This window comes from Mus musculus, chromosome 4, assembly GCF_000001635.26.
Source record: "Mus musculus strain C57BL/6J chromosome 4, GRCm38.p6 C57BL/6J".
NCBI lineage: Eukaryota > Metazoa > Chordata > Mammalia > Rodentia > Muridae > Mus > Mus musculus.
Window position 1 is genome coordinate 149,172,544 of NC_000070.6, and position 16,781 is coordinate 149,189,324.

At 46.0% G+C, this 16,781-nt stretch overlaps 1 protein-coding gene across 11 annotated transcripts in view; it reads right to left on the reverse strand.

Moving 5' to 3' along the window:
* Window positions 1-3,775: 3,775 nt before the first annotated feature.
* Kif1b (kinesin family member 1B) overlaps window positions 3,776-16,781 on the reverse strand; it is a 131,455-nt gene continuing 118,449 nt past the window's right edge. For 10 of the 11 annotated variants that reach the window (XM_030253270.1, XM_030253268.1, NM_001290995.1 and 7 more), the window contains 8 exons: window positions 15,456-15,601; window positions 15,048-15,287; window positions 13,560-13,631; window positions 11,766-11,887; window positions 9,725-9,874; window positions 9,266-9,458; window positions 8,941-9,059; window positions 3,776-8,267 (listed from right to left, as the gene is read on the reverse strand). In XM_030253270.1, the coding sequence (XP_030109130.1) occupies window positions 8,225-8,267; window positions 8,941-9,059; window positions 9,266-9,458; window positions 9,725-9,874; window positions 11,766-11,887; window positions 13,560-13,631; window positions 15,048-15,287; window positions 15,456-15,601 (1,085 nt within the window). In that variant the 3' untranslated portion in view covers window positions 3,776-8,224. The remainder of the gene's footprint in view (window positions 8,268-8,940; window positions 9,060-9,265; window positions 9,459-9,724; window positions 9,875-11,765; window positions 11,888-13,559; window positions 13,632-15,047; window positions 15,288-15,455; window positions 15,602-16,781) is intronic. The other variant, NM_207682.2, reaches the window with a different exon arrangement.

Genomic DNA, 16,781 nt, shown 5'->3' on the forward strand with positions numbered 1-16,781 from the left:
AACTGAAGTCTAGCAGAGCTTAAATTCAAACTAGAGCCCGCAGACACACTTGGTTTACCTCTCCCCTCCAGGCTCCAGTAGCCCCTTCTTGTTACACTGTTTCTCTTCTCTCTTTTGCAATTAAAAAAAAAAAATCTCTGCAGGAACTGTCAATAAAGCGGAGAATGATAGCACACATCTGCAATCCCTCCCTGCACTCTAGAAGCCAAGGCTGGAAGATTGAGACTTGTAGGCCAGGGAGCTGGGGAGCTGGCTGACGGAGAGAAACACTGCTGCTCTTCCAGGGCCCTGGCTCATGTCCCAGCACAGCATAAAGCCAGGCATGGCAGCACACACATGGCTAACCTAAGCACTAGGAAAGTAAGTCACCCCTGGGCTGGAGAGGGCTCTGTGGTTAAGAACACTTATTGTTCTTCCAGAGGACCTGGGAAGATTCCAGAATCCACAAACAGGCTCACAACTCCTCTCCCAGGAGATCTGTTGCCCTTTTCTAACCTTTTTCAGGCACCAGGCATGCATGTGGCACAAAAAAAAAAAAAAAAAAAACAACCAAACTACCATACCACACATATGCACCCCTCCCCCAATCTATGCTTTAACAGGATCTTCAAAGTGCCAAAAAGTGAGGGACTGGCTGGGGACATAGGACATAGCTCAGTTGGTAAGAGTATACCTAGTATACAGAGTTCTGGGGTTGGCCCCCCACACCATATTAGACTGAGCAAGGTAGTGCAGGGCTGAAGTCTCAGGTGCAGGATCAGGAGTTCAGGGCCATCTTTAGCTACATAGCAGCTCAAGGCCATCCTAGGCTACAGGAGACTCTTGTTCTAACAATAAAACAAAGAGATGCTCCAACCCCTCGACTCCTCAGCTGAGGTCAGATTTAGATGAACCACATATATTTGCCACAAGCCTAATTTGCATTCTCTAACAGTAGCTTTATTCATCGTAACAGTGACTGGGGCGGAGCAGAATGGTGCAGTGGGTTAAGGCACTCGCCACCCAACTTGAAAACCTGGAATCTGATGCCTGTGACCTGAATGATGGGCGAGAATGGCCTCCTACAAGCTGTCCTCCCACTTCCCACACGAACACCACATGTGAACACCACACACACACACACACACACACACACGGAAATGTAATTTAAAAACAGACTGATGTGGCCTCCATCTACCTTTCTCTTTTCCCAGTTGACTCTGAAATAGGGCGAGATAAGGATAGGACTTGAGGGGCTCCCTCAAACTCCGTACTACCTCCTGTTGCCCAACACTGTGGTCATTGCTCAGGCTTTATTTTTGGTCTATCCGTCTTACGGGAGTAGCAACTGAGCCCTTCCTCTTTAGTATGTTCTTACTCTGGTGGCCAAGTGCCACTTAGAGAGCAACAAGGTCATTCCCCTTCCTCTCCGTGGGACCTTCATGTATTGAGGTCCCTCTTCCTGATCTCTATGCATTGAAGTGCTCTGACACTCAGCCTTAGGTCTCCTTGCCTATCTGGGACCTTTTACCTCCACTAAAATGTTCTACTATCTTTAACGCTCCAGGGAGTTGCAATGCTTGTTTGCTGAGGCCCAGAAATAGTAAGCAACTCTCCCGTTTTCTCTACACCATCATGAAGATTTTCAGCAAATGTGGTCTTTCTTGTTTTGTGATGAGATTTAACTATATAATCTAGACATGTCTTGAATTCAAAATCTCCCGGTCTCAGCCTCCATAAATGCCAGGATTACAACATGAACCATCACACCCACCCCTAGTTTCATTAGAAAAAATTTTAAATTACATCTATTTTATGTGTATGTATACATGTGCAGGCATGGGTGCCAGGGTGTGTAAGTAGAGGTCAAAAGACAGCTTGTCAAAGTTACTCCTCTTCTCTCTGGCCTTTTACTCAGAGATCCCCTCACCTCTGCCTCCCAAGTGCTAGCATTATTAAAGGCATGTACCACTAGGCTCAGCTTTATTCTCTGTTCTTTTTTTTTTTTTTAAGATTTATTTTTATGTATGTGAGTACACTATTGCTGTCTTCAGACATACCAGAAGAGGGCATTGAATCCCATTACAGATGGTTGTGAGCTATCATGTGGTTGCTGGGACTTGAACTCAGGACCTTTGGAAGAACAGCTAGTGTTCTTAACCACTGAGCCATCTCTCCAGCCCTATTCTTACTCTTAATAGAGCACCTCTTTAGGTTTTTAAGGCCCCTTTCACTTTTGCCTCACTTCTGTGTATTAGAGAGCATGTATACACACACACACACACACACACACACACACACACACACACACACACACACACACAAATACAACTTTTTTTTCTAATGATTTCCCTCTCACTTCATGGCTTGATCTTGGTCTTGAGACCCTCTTTCCAATAAACCGAATTTCTAAAAGGTAATTCTGGGCCAGCCTCCTTCCTTGATCTGACCACTGCATTACTATAGCTAACACTATTCACTTAGTGCTATACATTTGAATACCTCTCACTGCAGTGGAGGCCATGAGTGTCTCTGCATGCTGTCTGTGGTGGAAATACTGCACTCAGACAGTACCCAAGTGTTGGATGGACACTCAAATATCTGTTGAACACAACACTTTCGGTTTTGGTAAGGTAGACTGGCCTGGAATTTGAAATACTTGAGCTCTTAATCCTCCAGCCTTTATACTGCCTGAAGGCTGACACTACAGGTATGCACCACCACGCCTGGTTTAGGTGTTGCTAGAGGCTCTGTGCATGCTGAGCCAACAGCCTATCAACTGAGCTCCATTCCCAGCCCTGACCTGGAACTCTTGATCCTCCTGCTTTAGCCTCCCATGCATTGAGATTATAGTGTGCACTGCCACACCTGACCACATCACTGCTTCTGCCTAGGTACAGACTTCATGACCACAGTCCCTGGCCTGTGCTCTGCTTACAAGGGGAAGCTCACTGCAAATTTCAAGCTACTAACCTCCCCAACCTTCCCCGGAAAATACGATACGATACGTCAGACAGTGGTGGCGCACACCTTTAATCCCAGCACTTGGGAGGCAGAAGCAGACGGATTTCTGAGTTCGAGGCCAGCCTGGTCTACAGAGTGAGTTCCAGGACAGCCAGGGCTACACAGAGAAACCTTGTCTCGAAAAACCAAAAATAATACATACATACATACATACACAGGTAAATATGTAAATTAAATTATCTCTGTAAGAATCTTTTTTTCGGGCTGGTGAGATGGCTCAGTGGGTAAGAGCACCCGACTGCTCTTCCGAAGGTCCGGAGTTCAAGTCCCAGCAACCACATGGTGGCTCACAACCATCCGTAATGAAATCTGACTCTCTCTTCTGGAGTGTCTGAAGACAGCTACAGTGTACTTACATATAATAAATAAACAAACAAACAAACAAACAAATAAATATTTTTTTAAAAAAAGAATATTTTTCCCCCCCCAAGACAGGGTTTCTCTGTGTAGCCCAGGCTGTCCTGGAACTCACTCTGTAGACCAGGCTGGCCTCGAACTCAGAAATCCGCCTGCCTCTGCCTCCCAAGTGCTGGGATTAAAGGCTCTGTAAGAATCTTAATTAGTATGCAATGGCTTTCCAAAGGGCAAAGAATAAAGTACAAAAGCCTGGAGGTGGTGGTAAATTCCTTTAATTCAGTACCCTGGAGGCAGCGGGGGTGGGGGTGGGGTGGTGGTGTGTGTGTGAGATCCAAGTTCAAGGCCCAGGATGGCCAGGGCTACACAGAGAAACCCTGTCTCCAGAAACCAAAACAAAAGACTAAAGCACGCATGGTGTGATGCACTGGTTGTACCTTTATTATTTTTACCTCGTTCACTAGCAGTTCTGTGATGCAAGGTTACCATACACAGTTAGATAATGTCTGCATTACACATCTAGGGCTATACAGCAAAAGAATCAGGATTAGTACAAATACAAGAACTGTATTTACATTTTGTATACTCAAGCTCCAAACATTAGATATTTACAAAATAAAACATGAAAATGAAATCCAAAATTAATAATGTACATTGTTGCTTGTGCTCAACTCCTTCCCTGGGGAGAGATCAGTTTGCAAAGTCTTGGTTCAAAAAGGCCACTTATGCTTCATGGATTCTGTTATAGCATGGGGATGGTGACAGGAGACGCCACTCTCAACAGACAAGTATGTCAGAGCCACAAAGTCTACGACAATGCTTAAACATGAGGAGGCTGGTGGGTCCCTTCGGTGAATTGATGTCAGAATACACAGCATGAAAAGAATCAGTTAAGGACATGACAACATAGAACATCCAGGGTTTGGCACAAGACCAACCTCTGCCTGGACTTTGTCTGAGCAGCTATCTACCGTGAGGCTTTCTGTCTGATCTCAGAACCGGGACTGAACCAATGGCATCACATATAGTTGCCAAGTGCCCTACCACTAACCAACACCCCTAACCTCTGGCTGTGAGTTTTTAACACCGGTTCTGTATCAACTCTTAATTTCTTTCTTAAATTTCTTTTTTAAGTAATTAGGGGCTCTCTTAAATTTTTTTTTTTAAAGAGCTCAAATATCTACTTCATAAATGGCCTTTTGAACAGTAACAGCAATAATCTCTCGGCTGACGATCTCTGACTTGCTCCACGGTCGTGGTCTTACTCACTCTTGGTGGATCACAGGCAGTACACAGTGCCAGAGGTCACTCAAAAGCATTCAGCAGACCTTCCAAGAGCAGCAACACAATCATTCTTTTCTTCTCACAGAGCAAGTTAAAGATTACATTTTCCAAAAGGAACCCAAATGAAAAGTGATGGACCCACGCTAAACAAACCACACCCCCCTGGTATTGTTCAGGAAAGTCAAAGCACAGCAACCTAGAGTCCCAGCAGGAGCCACACAGGGCAGAGCCTTCCCCTTTCAGTCCAATGTGCAATTCATTACAGTTGTATAAATATACAAATACCTTACAAAATTAAATATCCCTGTAAATTAGACAAGAAGCAGCAGGTAACAAAGTCTATGCTTTGAAATATGTGCCAGGAAAAATCATGTTTTAGACCCCAAACACCTTTCACAACCATTCATTCCTTCATCTAAACAAGATAAAAAAAAAAAAAACCTGAAAAATTGATAGATATACAAATTCCACATAGCTGAAGAGAAAAAAAAATAATGGTTTCTTAGCTGAAGAACCTTCAGCTCTCACCTCATCAAGTTTCTCATTTATGGACTGGAGATCAGGGCCTGCTCAGAAGCAGTCTGGCCTGTGCTCCCACCTCGCCTTGTGCAGGGACTGCCTGGTCCCTGACAGTCTGGGACTGAGAGCTGACTGACTCCCAGGGTCGTCTCCCAGAAGCAGGCGAGGCCTGAGCACTGGCGGGGGACAGTTATGAGGCTATATCTGCTTGGGAGGAAGGAGGATAAAGACATAAAGGAAGGGGGAGACTAATTCATTTTAACCAGCACTCACTTTTCTGTAATTTGTATGTTTTCCTTGTAGGTTTTTTGTTTGTTTGTTTGTTTGTTTGTTTAAAGGAGTGCTTTGAAAATTTAAAAAAAAATCTTAAAAATACTTATTTTAAAGATTAGTTCTCTTAACTTTCCTGCTACTATGGCAATCACAAAAATCTCATGAACAGGTCCTGCCATAAAACCCTTTCTCTTTCAGAGCTTCGGAGCAGGTGACCTTGTCTGGAAACAGAATATAAAGCCCCCAAATGCTCCGATTCTGACCTGATCCTGGGCTTTACAGTAGGAGGGGTCCCAGTGACAGCAGGGAGAGGCACAGGTGCCCAAGCTCCAACCTTACTTTCCCTGGCTTTCTAATGAGGTCTCCTTAAGGGGCCTCTGATGAAGGCGGGGTCCAGTTTGGCTCATGCTAACATTTGATATTTGCAAAGCAAAGACTTTCTAAACCAGTTTTGTTTGAGTTAAAAGAAAACAAGTTATCTCAGGGTTTAGTGTGCCGCACACTGCCACCCTCCCCCAGGCGTCACACCTCTCGGCACAGACATGGATCCTTCTGCCTACCTTCCTAACAGCAGCAACATCAGTGATTCAGTTTAAAAGCGACCTTTGATCTTCGTTTCCCTGAAATTAGATTTAGTTCCGGTCCAGGAAACTGTCTACAGGCATAGACAGAGTCTGCTGAATTTGAGTATACACCAGAAGGACATGCTGTGTCCATTAGACAACAGAGACTTCTAACTACATTAAAAATCTCATAGATATGTTTAGAAAACAAGTAACATTACAGTTAGTAACCTATACTTTAAGGAGAGAAAGAAAGTTTTAAAAATCCACCAGAGCTGAGCATCTTTTAGATAAGAACAGTCTGATTTCTGCCTTTTCCTTTCTTTTCTTTTGCTTTCTTTCCTTTCCTTTCCTTTTCTCCATGGTCCACTTTTCCTTTCTTTGCAAGGCAACTGTAACAAAGGAAGCTGGGAGTCCTGTTCTTCAGAGAGAAGCAAGGGGCTGCATGCTCGCCTCCCTAGTGGCTGCTCTGCAGTGGAGATGGGCTCTCCACCAGAAGGAAATCCATTCCTTCTCTACCCTCAGGTAGCCAGGAGCCTTCGCAGACTGGAGGTGAGCAGATGCCTTCCTGTGTGCGTGAGTGATGCTGAAACAGGCTGGCAAGGCCAGGAAACAGCAGTGTGAATGCTCCCCAAGTCACTGGCACAGCAACTCAAGTAGCCCCAGCGGGCATTCTGTGCCCCACTCAGTCCCCGACACTTACTGGCCGGTGGAGGAAGAGCGTTATTTTCTATAACCTCTTAAACCCGGAGGCCTGGTTTGTTAGAAGCCACAGAAACTGGTAGCAGGGAAATTCTTCCTAAGGGAGTATTTCCAAACCAGATGAGGACAGTGGGGGAAGGGGGCATGTCACAGAGGAGGCATTTCACAATCCAGTAGCAAACTGCTGGGAGACAATCTTTTTCGACTCTAAATGCCTTCTGATTTGTTTGGAGTGGTGGTAAGGACTGGTCAGTTCTGGCATCCAGAAAACAATGCCATGTTTGTTCATATGGAGACGAGAACTACTGGAAATGGCCACTGGATTTAGATGGAGACCTCAAGATTTATGCTGAAGCTACAAGTCTTTGATCAAAGGGAGCGACAACAATCACAAGCTGCACTCAGCACTCTCAAAGCAACAATGGTCCATATCACCAGAAAGTCAAACACTCCCCAGTCCCTCTTGTGGGAAATCTGTTCATGACATCACCTAATTCCAAACAGTGACACTGAGACTAGAGTTGGGAAACTCCTAGACAAACGCTCCTTCCCAGGGAGGAGACAAGCCTGCTGGACCCTGCTGTAAGGAGCTACAGTCACCCTTGTGACCCACTGCCCAATCTACTGCAGCAGCCCGAGTCTTAAAGGGCTAGCAGCAGCCTCTGTTGCAGGCCAATCACAAGGCCCCTCTGCATCTTCCACTCTATACATCCATGCTCCGAGCCCTGATTTAGACAGAGAATTTAAATCCCATTTCTGAGCTTCCCACAGTGCTTTCCCTGAATGGAAACACATGGATTAGCCACCAAAGAGAAAGAGAAAGAGAGACAGAGACAGACAGACACACACACACACACATACAGAGAAAGAGAGAGAGTCAGAGACAGACACAGAGAGAGACAGACAGACACCAGACACACACACAAATAGACAGAGACAGACACTGAGAGAAAAAGAGACAGAGAGAGAGAGAGAGAGAGAAGAGAGAGAGAGAGGAAGAGAGAGAGAGAGAGAGAAACAAGTTAACAAGTTTTCTTCTCCTGGCTGACAATACCAAATGTCTCCTCCCTTAGTCTCTAAACCACCCAGAAAAAAGAAGATTATCATAAACAAAGGGGAAAGAAAAAGAGAGACAGAGAAGTTACCCTGAAAACCAGAGCTACGGAGACAACAGTCGGACAGTGACCGTGAAGGGGACCTAACATCCAAAGGAAGCTGAAGCACACAGGAGAATCATTTGGAGATGTGCTGGGTCCCCTCGGGTGTGGGTGAGTGTGAGTGTGAGTGTGTATGGACGTGTAGTGGTTTTGTTCCCCTTGTTAGGCCACATGCTACAAGTCTTAGCACAAGAATAAGAAGAGTCAGAGCCATGGAGAGGGAACAGAGAGCTAGAGAAGTGCAGGGTGAGGAGGGAAAAGTCGTTAAGCCACAGGATTACATACAAGAATAACTGTCAAGAATCACAAAGAGAATGAGAGGTAACACTTTCTTTATCTGTCGAAGGTGAGCAAGGCTCAGGAGAACGCTCAGTACTTTGGCTGGCTCGGGCATCTGCGAGAGAGTTTTGACCTATGAGAAAAACAGGAGGCAGCGTTAGAAGAGTGGATGCTGGTCTCTCCCAGCCGATTCTGCAGGCCAGGCTTCTACGCTCCTAAACAAATGGCTGGACCAGCAGTTCTCAACTCGAGACCCCTTTGGGGGTTGAATACCCTTTTCACAGGGGTCGCAGAGCAGATAGCCTGCAGAGCACATATGGACATTATGACTCCTAACAGTAGCCCAGGGACAGCTATGAGGTCTTTCCTACGCTGGGGACTCTGTGAGATGCGCTCCTCTCACACAGCCTGAACTATGGGAGTCCATTAAAGCACTGTTTCTCCTTTACTCGGTGCTCTGGGCCTTCTGCAGACCTCCTGAAAACTGAAACCTAAAGGAGATGAAGGATAGGACCGGTGGTGTCCTTACGGCTGAGGACGCACGACACTGCACTGGAAGCAGGGCACTCGTCTCACCCTGTAACTCATCATCGTACCCTTGCCTTCCTTTCCATTTTCATCCCAGTTAGAACGACACATCTTTCCTACTCATGTAAATGTGAGAAAGAGCTTTCACGAGCCAGGCATGGTAGTGCACACCTGTAAACCCAGTCCTTGGGATGAGGTGGAGAACTTAGAATCTGGCTTGGGCTATACAGTGAGACTGTCTCAGCATGAGGAAATGAAGCAAAAGAACAGTATCTGACCTTATTGTGCCAGCCAGAAGTGGGTTAAAGGCATATAACCAGTCATTCATGTCTTTGTCATTGAGAGCTTGCAGAAGGACCCCACGGTGCTTTGTGCATACAGCAAAAGTATTAGGTGTCTGGGAAGAGACATTAGGTAGAAGAAAGTTATTGGAGAGAATGAACAGTTAGGAACATCTTGCCAAATTCACAGGGTGCACAGCACTTCACACCGAAAGTTCATGCAACCCAGATATAAACTAGGATCCATGCCACAGACTAGAACGCCAGACTCAAAAGGGAAGAACACAGGGAGCATCAGACAGCCAAGTCAGGAGAGACTGACCTTCACCATGGCCTGCTGGTCCTCGCTGTACTCCACCTGTGCTGTAGACAGGTTAATGATGCCACGCTCTACTGGGTCTTTGTCACTGTTATAGATGAAGACGTAAGGGCGACGAACCACAACGAAATGTTTAGCCCAGTTACTGGAAAGTGGCTCTTTGAAATGCAGGTATCCTTTCTTAGATACCACTGATCTGAAAGGACATTGTAAAAGAAGTCAGTTTCTCCTAAAGTAAACAGTAGTAAGCTGAGATCGACCCATCGATACATGCTTCCACTAGGCGAGCCCTCAGATGCACCAGGACAGGAAAATGATCCAGTTGGCCTAGATCATCACTGGTCACATCAGCACAATGTGCTAGGCCCAGATGCCCACCGCACACGGCAGCACAGCCCTGTGCTCTAGGCTGGAACAGCCTTGCACAGCAGAGCTAGAAAGGGTGCATGCCACAGGACTCACCCCGCTCTGACTTCTTCAATGTCTGGAACAAGATTGAGAAATTCATTCTTCCCTGCTCGGGCCAAATAGGGTGTCTCCACAGTTGGGACGATCTGAAACTGTTCAAATTCTTGGCAGGGACTGGAGGCACGAGAGTTGGCTTCTGGGGTCCTTACAGAGGAAGCAAAGAGTAAGAAGCACGTCAGTTAGGTCAGAGCCACTGTGGACATGACCTCACCAGACACAGTGCGCCTGCCCAAGTGCCAGAGGCAAACATCAGTTTCAGAGGTCAGCTAAGAGAAGCTGGTGTCAGAAAGGTAACCCTCATTCCAGCATCTTCTCCGTGGAACAGGACACTGGGGCCACTGAGTCCTGAGAACACAAGCATCTGATAGGAACTGTGTTCCCTCAGGAGTGTCCTATCAGTCTCATGGCCAGAACTGACACAGTGGGTCTCAAAGTGTGGCCCCTGACTGACAGCAGCAGCTCTCTCTGGGACTGGTAGACTGCCCAGTCAGAGACACAGGAAGATGCTTGGCCACTGTGCTATAGCAAGTTTCTAAGGGGTTTTAAAAAGTTCACATCTTGGGCTGGAGAGATGGCTCAGAGGTTAAGAGCACTGTCTGCTCTTCCAGACTCTCATTAGTTCAATTCCCAGCAACCACATGGTGGCTCACAACCATCTGTAACGAGGACGAGTGCCCTCTCCTGGCTTGCAGGCATAAATGCAGGCAGAATACCGTGTACTTAATAAATAAATAAATCCTTTAGAAAAAAAAAGTTCACATCTTGTGGATAGCAGATAAAGCAAACAAATGAAGAAGAACCTGGACCTAGCTGAGAAGGCTCCTAAGAGCAGAGGAGTAGAGTAGTGAACGCCATCATTCTTTAGGCCTCTGTTCTGGTTGTTAGGGGTCTCCTAGAATAGCTTAGCCTGATGATTCTGTATATTTCTGATTCTAAAGGTCCATTTTGAGGCTGGAGAGATGGCTCAGCAGTTAAGAGCACTTATAGTTCTTCCAGATGTCCTGAGTTCAATTCCCAGCAACCACAACCATCTATAATGGAATCTGATGCCCTCTTTGGTGTGTCTGAAGACAGCTACAGTGTACTCATAAAATAAAAAAATCTTAAAAAAAAAAAGGTTCATTTTGCAAGCTTTACTATTTTTGTGTGTGTGTGCGTACATGTGTGCATGGGTATGTTTGTGTGTGTGTTTGAGTGTGTGTGTGTGTGTGAGTGTGTGTGTATGCATGAGCTCATGCATGTGGAAGCCTTCCTCTCTCACTAGATGCCTTCCTCTATCATTCTCCACTTAATTGTGCTAAGTTTTTACCTTTTATGTAGTATCTATTTATTCTGTGAGTTTTATACCCTATACAATGTACTTTGGTCATCTCCACCACCACACAGCCCTTCCAGCTTCATGTCAGTAATCCAGTGAGTTCAGTTAGTGCTGTCTACACTCACACAGGCGTGGGCCAGATACTAGAGCACGGACCAGTGGCCATGCCACAAAGAAAAAGGACTCTTTCCCAGCAGCCATCAGTTGCCAATAGCTCCTCAGCTAGGAACTGGGCCCCCTGAGCCCCTCCCAATCCATGGGCTGGCTTCTTCTTATGCAGGTCTCAGGCAGGTGACCACATCCAGAAGACACTCCTCCCGTCCCCCAGCTCTTAGATCCACCTGTCTCAGCCTCCTCAGCACTGAGACCAGTCCTGTTCCCCTGCAGATGCTTTTTATGCGGATGCTGGGGAGCTGAACGCAGGTTCTCATGCTGGCACAGCAAGCGCTTCACCATCTGAGCCATCTCGGTGGGCCTCTATGCTTTATCATTTCTTTGGATCCATCTTACATTTGATTTGTGTTTTTAACTAGCTTCTGCTTTCTTAGTAGCACATATAACAATTTCATACATCTAATAACAACCTAAAGTTAATAAACTTAAATGAAGAAAGTGCCCACACACTCTAGAGTTGTCCAGAATAGGACAGTGATGTTGAGCTGAATCCAGAACTATAGAAAAACTGGTACTTTGTCTCTGTGAAATCTGAGTACTCACTTCTGATCCATAGAGCTGCTCCTGGAGTCCACCAAGGAGGGGCAAGTGGAGGAGGGCGTGAGGGTGGAACTGCTGAAACTGGACACAGAGGGGTCCCGTCCAATTGGAGAGATGTCAGACAACTACAACAAAGGCAGCACCAATGAGACTCAGCAGCAGCAGCACAACGGAGCTCAACGTTAGCTAGACTAGGCAGCAGCAAGCCCAGGATCTGCCGTCTCGGCCGCCTCAACCCTGGGATCAGAGGCGACTCTTTTTACACGGGCGCTGTGGATCTGAACGCAGGTTCTCATGCTTATATGACAAGCACTTTACGTCTGCCTCTGCCACAGAGAGCAGCAAAAGTCGTCTAAGATAGCCATCTTTTTTAAGGCTGATTCAAAGTCATTAAAGAAAACAAGCCTCTGTAACACAATTATTACTGCTCATAGGCAACGCACCAAACCCTTGTTTCTGTCCCCAGAGTGAAGAAGAGGAGGAGGAGGAAGGAGAGAGATGAGGGAGGGGAGAGAAAGAATGAGAAGCTCTATGTGTCTCTAATTCTCCCTGCTATTACACAGCCTGCACACACACGCCAAGCACCTATTGTTCAAAGCACATGGCAAAGTCCTGCACTCATGGAGCGGAGCATACATTAGTGAAGAAGGGAGACAGACTTTCAAAACGTGCCAGATGGTCAGGCCCATGATACACAGTTAGACCATGTCGCAAAAAACCCAAATGAACGAACGAACGAATGAATGAATGAACAAATGAATAAGTAAATAGAACAAAACCAAAAAGTACCAGATAGTAGGGTCAGAAATATGTCTCAGTGGTTAAGAGAACTGGCTGCTTTTTTTTTTTTTTTTTTAGTTTTCTGAGACAGGATTTCTCTGTGTAGCCCTGGCTGTCCTGGAATTCACTTTGTAGACCAGGCTGGCCTCGAACTCAGAAATCCACCTGCCTCTGCCTCCTGAGTACTGGGATTAAAGGCGTGCACCACCACGCCCAGCGAACTGGCTGCTCTTACATAGGACCTGGGTTTGAGTCCCAGCATCCACACAGTAGTTCACAACTATCTGGGACTTCAGATCCATGGGATCCAACGTCTTTTTCTGACCTCCACAGGCATCAGGTACAAACACGATGCACAGAGCTACATGCATGCAAAATACCCATACATATAAAATTAAAATAATAAAGAGGAAAAATAAACAAATGTTTCAGGGGGTGGCTGGCCTGCTGTGGGGGCTGAAAGAGGCCCACTCCCAAGAAGGCAATGGTGGAGCAGAAAGCAGAAATGATGAGGGAGGCAAGCATGGGAATGAATGTCTGGAAGAAGGCATGTGAGGTGCAGAGAGACCCAGGCAGGCAGGAGCTGCGAAGGCTGAAGGAAAAGCCAAAGGGTCAAGCCATGGAGGACACACAGGTTCTCTCAGGAGCTATCACCTTTTGCTCAACGCATTAAGTCCAATGCCACCAACAGCTCATGTTTTCATTTCACACAAAAGCTTAGTACTGCCCAACATCACAAGCTCTTCAAAGGGAACCAAAGCAAACAAACAAACAAACAAACACCTAAATATTTCCTATGACAGCAATCCTACTCATCCTAGAAGGCATCTGTCAACTTCAGAAGTCAGTGTTCTGACAAAATCAGAAGCCACGCCAGAGCATAATGTCACACCCCTTCAGATACAGTCTACACCCATCGCAGCCTCTAAAAGCAGCACAAGTTGTGACAATTTGGACAGCTGAAAAGGGAACGGTCCACACCACACCCGTGACACGCAATGGCCTCAACGTGCTCACCTTACAGTCACTGATGCTGCCGTGCACCTGGCTGAATTCTCGGTTGAAAGTGTGGGTGAGAAGCTGCAGGCACTGAAATGAGAGATGGTAGAGAGTCAGTCAGTCAGGGCTGAACATAAACTTCCAATGGTTAAATGAAGTCCTGTATACAAGGAGAACTAATAAGTCCTATACCTATGCTACCTACGAATAGGCTAAGGAAAGCTAGCATGTGTCTAGTTAAGGCAGTAAAAAGCAAATGGATTTCAACAATCATCCTTAATACAACCAAAGCAAATGACTACTGACATAGCTTAGAAGTGCTTAGGAGCAGAGCATGGTGGCCCATGATAGCATTAGAGAAACAGGGGTAGACAGATCTCTGTGAGTTCAAGACTAGCCTGGTCTACATATAGCAAGTTTCAGGACAGCAAGGGTAACATAATAGAGAAACCCTATCTCACTAGGAATATAGCAGCAGAACCAGACATGGCAATATACACCTCTAATTCCAGCACTCATCAGACAGCCAGGCACAGGCTGCCGCCAATTCAAGGTCAGCTTGATCTAGACAACAAGTTTCAGGTCAGCCAAGGCAACACAGGAAGACTGTCTCAGAAATACAAAAGAATTGACATCTTTCTAATTCTCAATTCAATAAAAGACCTGAGTTGGGAATGTAGCTTGGTGGTAGAGTATTTGCCAAGCATACATGAGGACCTAAGTTCAATTTCTCACACTGGAAAACCAAAACCAAAACCATGAACCCTTCTGGTTGGACATGTTTTCCTAAGCACACTAGAAGAGCACTTGACTACTAAGACAAGACACACACAAAGCCATCTAAGTTTTCTGTCCTCTGTCGCCGACTACGGCAAGTGCACAGCCAGGAGCCATCCTGAACCCTTGCCTTCTCCCCGTCCCCTCCCTGAAGAGGCCCCGCGTTCCGAGTGGACCACTGTAACAAGGAGCTCCCTTCCTCAGTCTCACAAAGCTATCCATTTTATTCCTGCTAAAGAAAACTTATTGTTGATTAGCTTAATGTATTTTTGGCATACTTACGGTCAAACTCAGGGCCTTGCACGTGCTGGGCAAAGTACTCTACCACTGAGCTATAGACCATTAGTCCTACTAAAGAATTTGTAATCTTGTTTAAAATATGCAGGAACAAATAAACACCATTTGAAATATTTACATCATGTCCGGGACCCTCTGGGCCTCTGTGAAGTGTTGGATGCCCAAATAGGATCAACTCCATTTCCTGTCACTCTATCCCATGACTTCCCTAAGCCACTGAATACCCCTAACATGTGCTTCCGAGGCCAGCTCACAATACCAACTCTATAGGATACAGCCCTGTGAAGGTAAGGACTGACCCTTATTATTTCATATGTTCAGTATGAGTATTATCAGTGTCTTCAAAGACAGCTGCTGCGAATGATGGGACAGAGAGAATGTCTCCGTGCCTGCTGGTAGGGACTCTAAGCAAAAACAGAAGGGATTCTCCACCTTTGTAGCCAGCTCTTTCTCCCGGTCGACCAGGCTTTCAACGTCTGCCGAGTCGTAGCCACTGCTCTCGCTCGGTGTGATGGCGCTTTCAAAGGTGGTGGTTGAGATCTGAGAGGAGATGCTGGTGGAGGTGCTAAGGGTTCCACTGCTCAGGCTGGGGGACAGTGAGTCACTCAGAGACTTAGGGACGCTGTCACCAAGTCTCTCCCGAAGCAGCAAGAAGTGGCGAGTTTTTTCCACCTGACAAGAGGAACATCGTTACCTGAGCCCAGTAAGCGTTTCCACATGCAGTTATGCTTTCATCACAGGAAGTCAAAGCGCCCAGGGGTCACAGAGGGAAGGCAGGGTAGGACCGGGTGGATGCTGTCCTGCCTGAGTCCCTGACGTGGCCCAGGCTGCCCTTGGTACCTCATGCAGCAGCTCCAGCTTCTCCAGCTCCCACTGGTGTTCCAGAATGAGGCTGTCTCCACGAGGTCGCCAGCCCGCTAGGTTCTCCTCTCCCCGCACATATGCCACTGAGGTATCCAAGACTTTTCTCCTCCGCCTCTGCATGCCTAACAGAAGAAAAACCGTGCTTTTTTTGTTTTTTTAATACCCCAGAGAAAAATCTAGCTCCAATTTAAGTCAAAACAAATTACTCTTACACATTTTAAAATAGCAAACCAAATGTGGCCTATGAGATTTTATTTATTAATAAAATTGATGCCAGGTATGGTGGTACACATCTTCTATCCATGCATGGAAGAGCCAGGGGCAGGTAATCCCTGTGAGTTTGAGGCTAGCATGGTCTAAACACTGAGTTCCATACTAGTCTGGGGGACATAGTCACACAATTCATTAAAAAATAAAAAGTTAGGAGGTAGTGGTTCATGACTTTAACTCTAGGACTTGAAAGGCAGAGGCAGGTGGATCTCTGAGTTTGAAGCCAGTCTGGTCTATTACAAAGTGAGTTCCAGGACAGCCAGGGCTATACAGAGAAACCCTGTCTAAAAACTCAAAAAATGCTGGGTTCAGACCTAGGGCCTTGTGAAAAGTAAACAAATGCTTTATCATTATTAACCTGTATCTCAGCCATAAACATGGATTTCTGATAATTTCCCTGGCAAAGCTGATATTGTTGCTCAATGGTATGAGGCTGAGAAATGATCTTTGTTAAGGTAGTGTAGTAAGCAGTTGTAAGGTTTTCTGAATAGCTAGGCTCCGTGGCTCAGAACCTATGATCCTAACACTTGGAAGGCAAGGGGCTGTTGTAGGCTGCAGGCTTGAACAAAATCCAATCTCAAGAAATGCTTTCTGGGGGGCTGGAGAGATGGCTCAGAGGTTAAGAGCACTGACTGCTCTTCCAAAGGTCCCGAGTTCAATTCCCAGCAACCACATGGTGGCTCACAACCATCTGTAATAAGATCTGACGCCCTCTTCTGGTGTGTCTGAAGACAGCTACAGTGTACTTACATATAATAAATAAATAAATAAATAAAAAAAAAAAAAAAAAAAAGAAATGCTTTCTGGGCTGGAGAGATGGCTCAGAGGTTAAGAGCACCGACTGCTATTCCAAGACTGCTATTCCAAAGGTCCTGAGTTCAATTCCTAGCAACCACGTGGTGACTCACAACCATCTGTATCGGGGTCTGGTGCCCTTTTCTGGTGTGTCTGAAGAGAGCAATGATGGTGTACTCATATGCATAAAATAAACAAATCTTTAAACATGTAAAAAAAGAAATGCTTTCTAAGCCA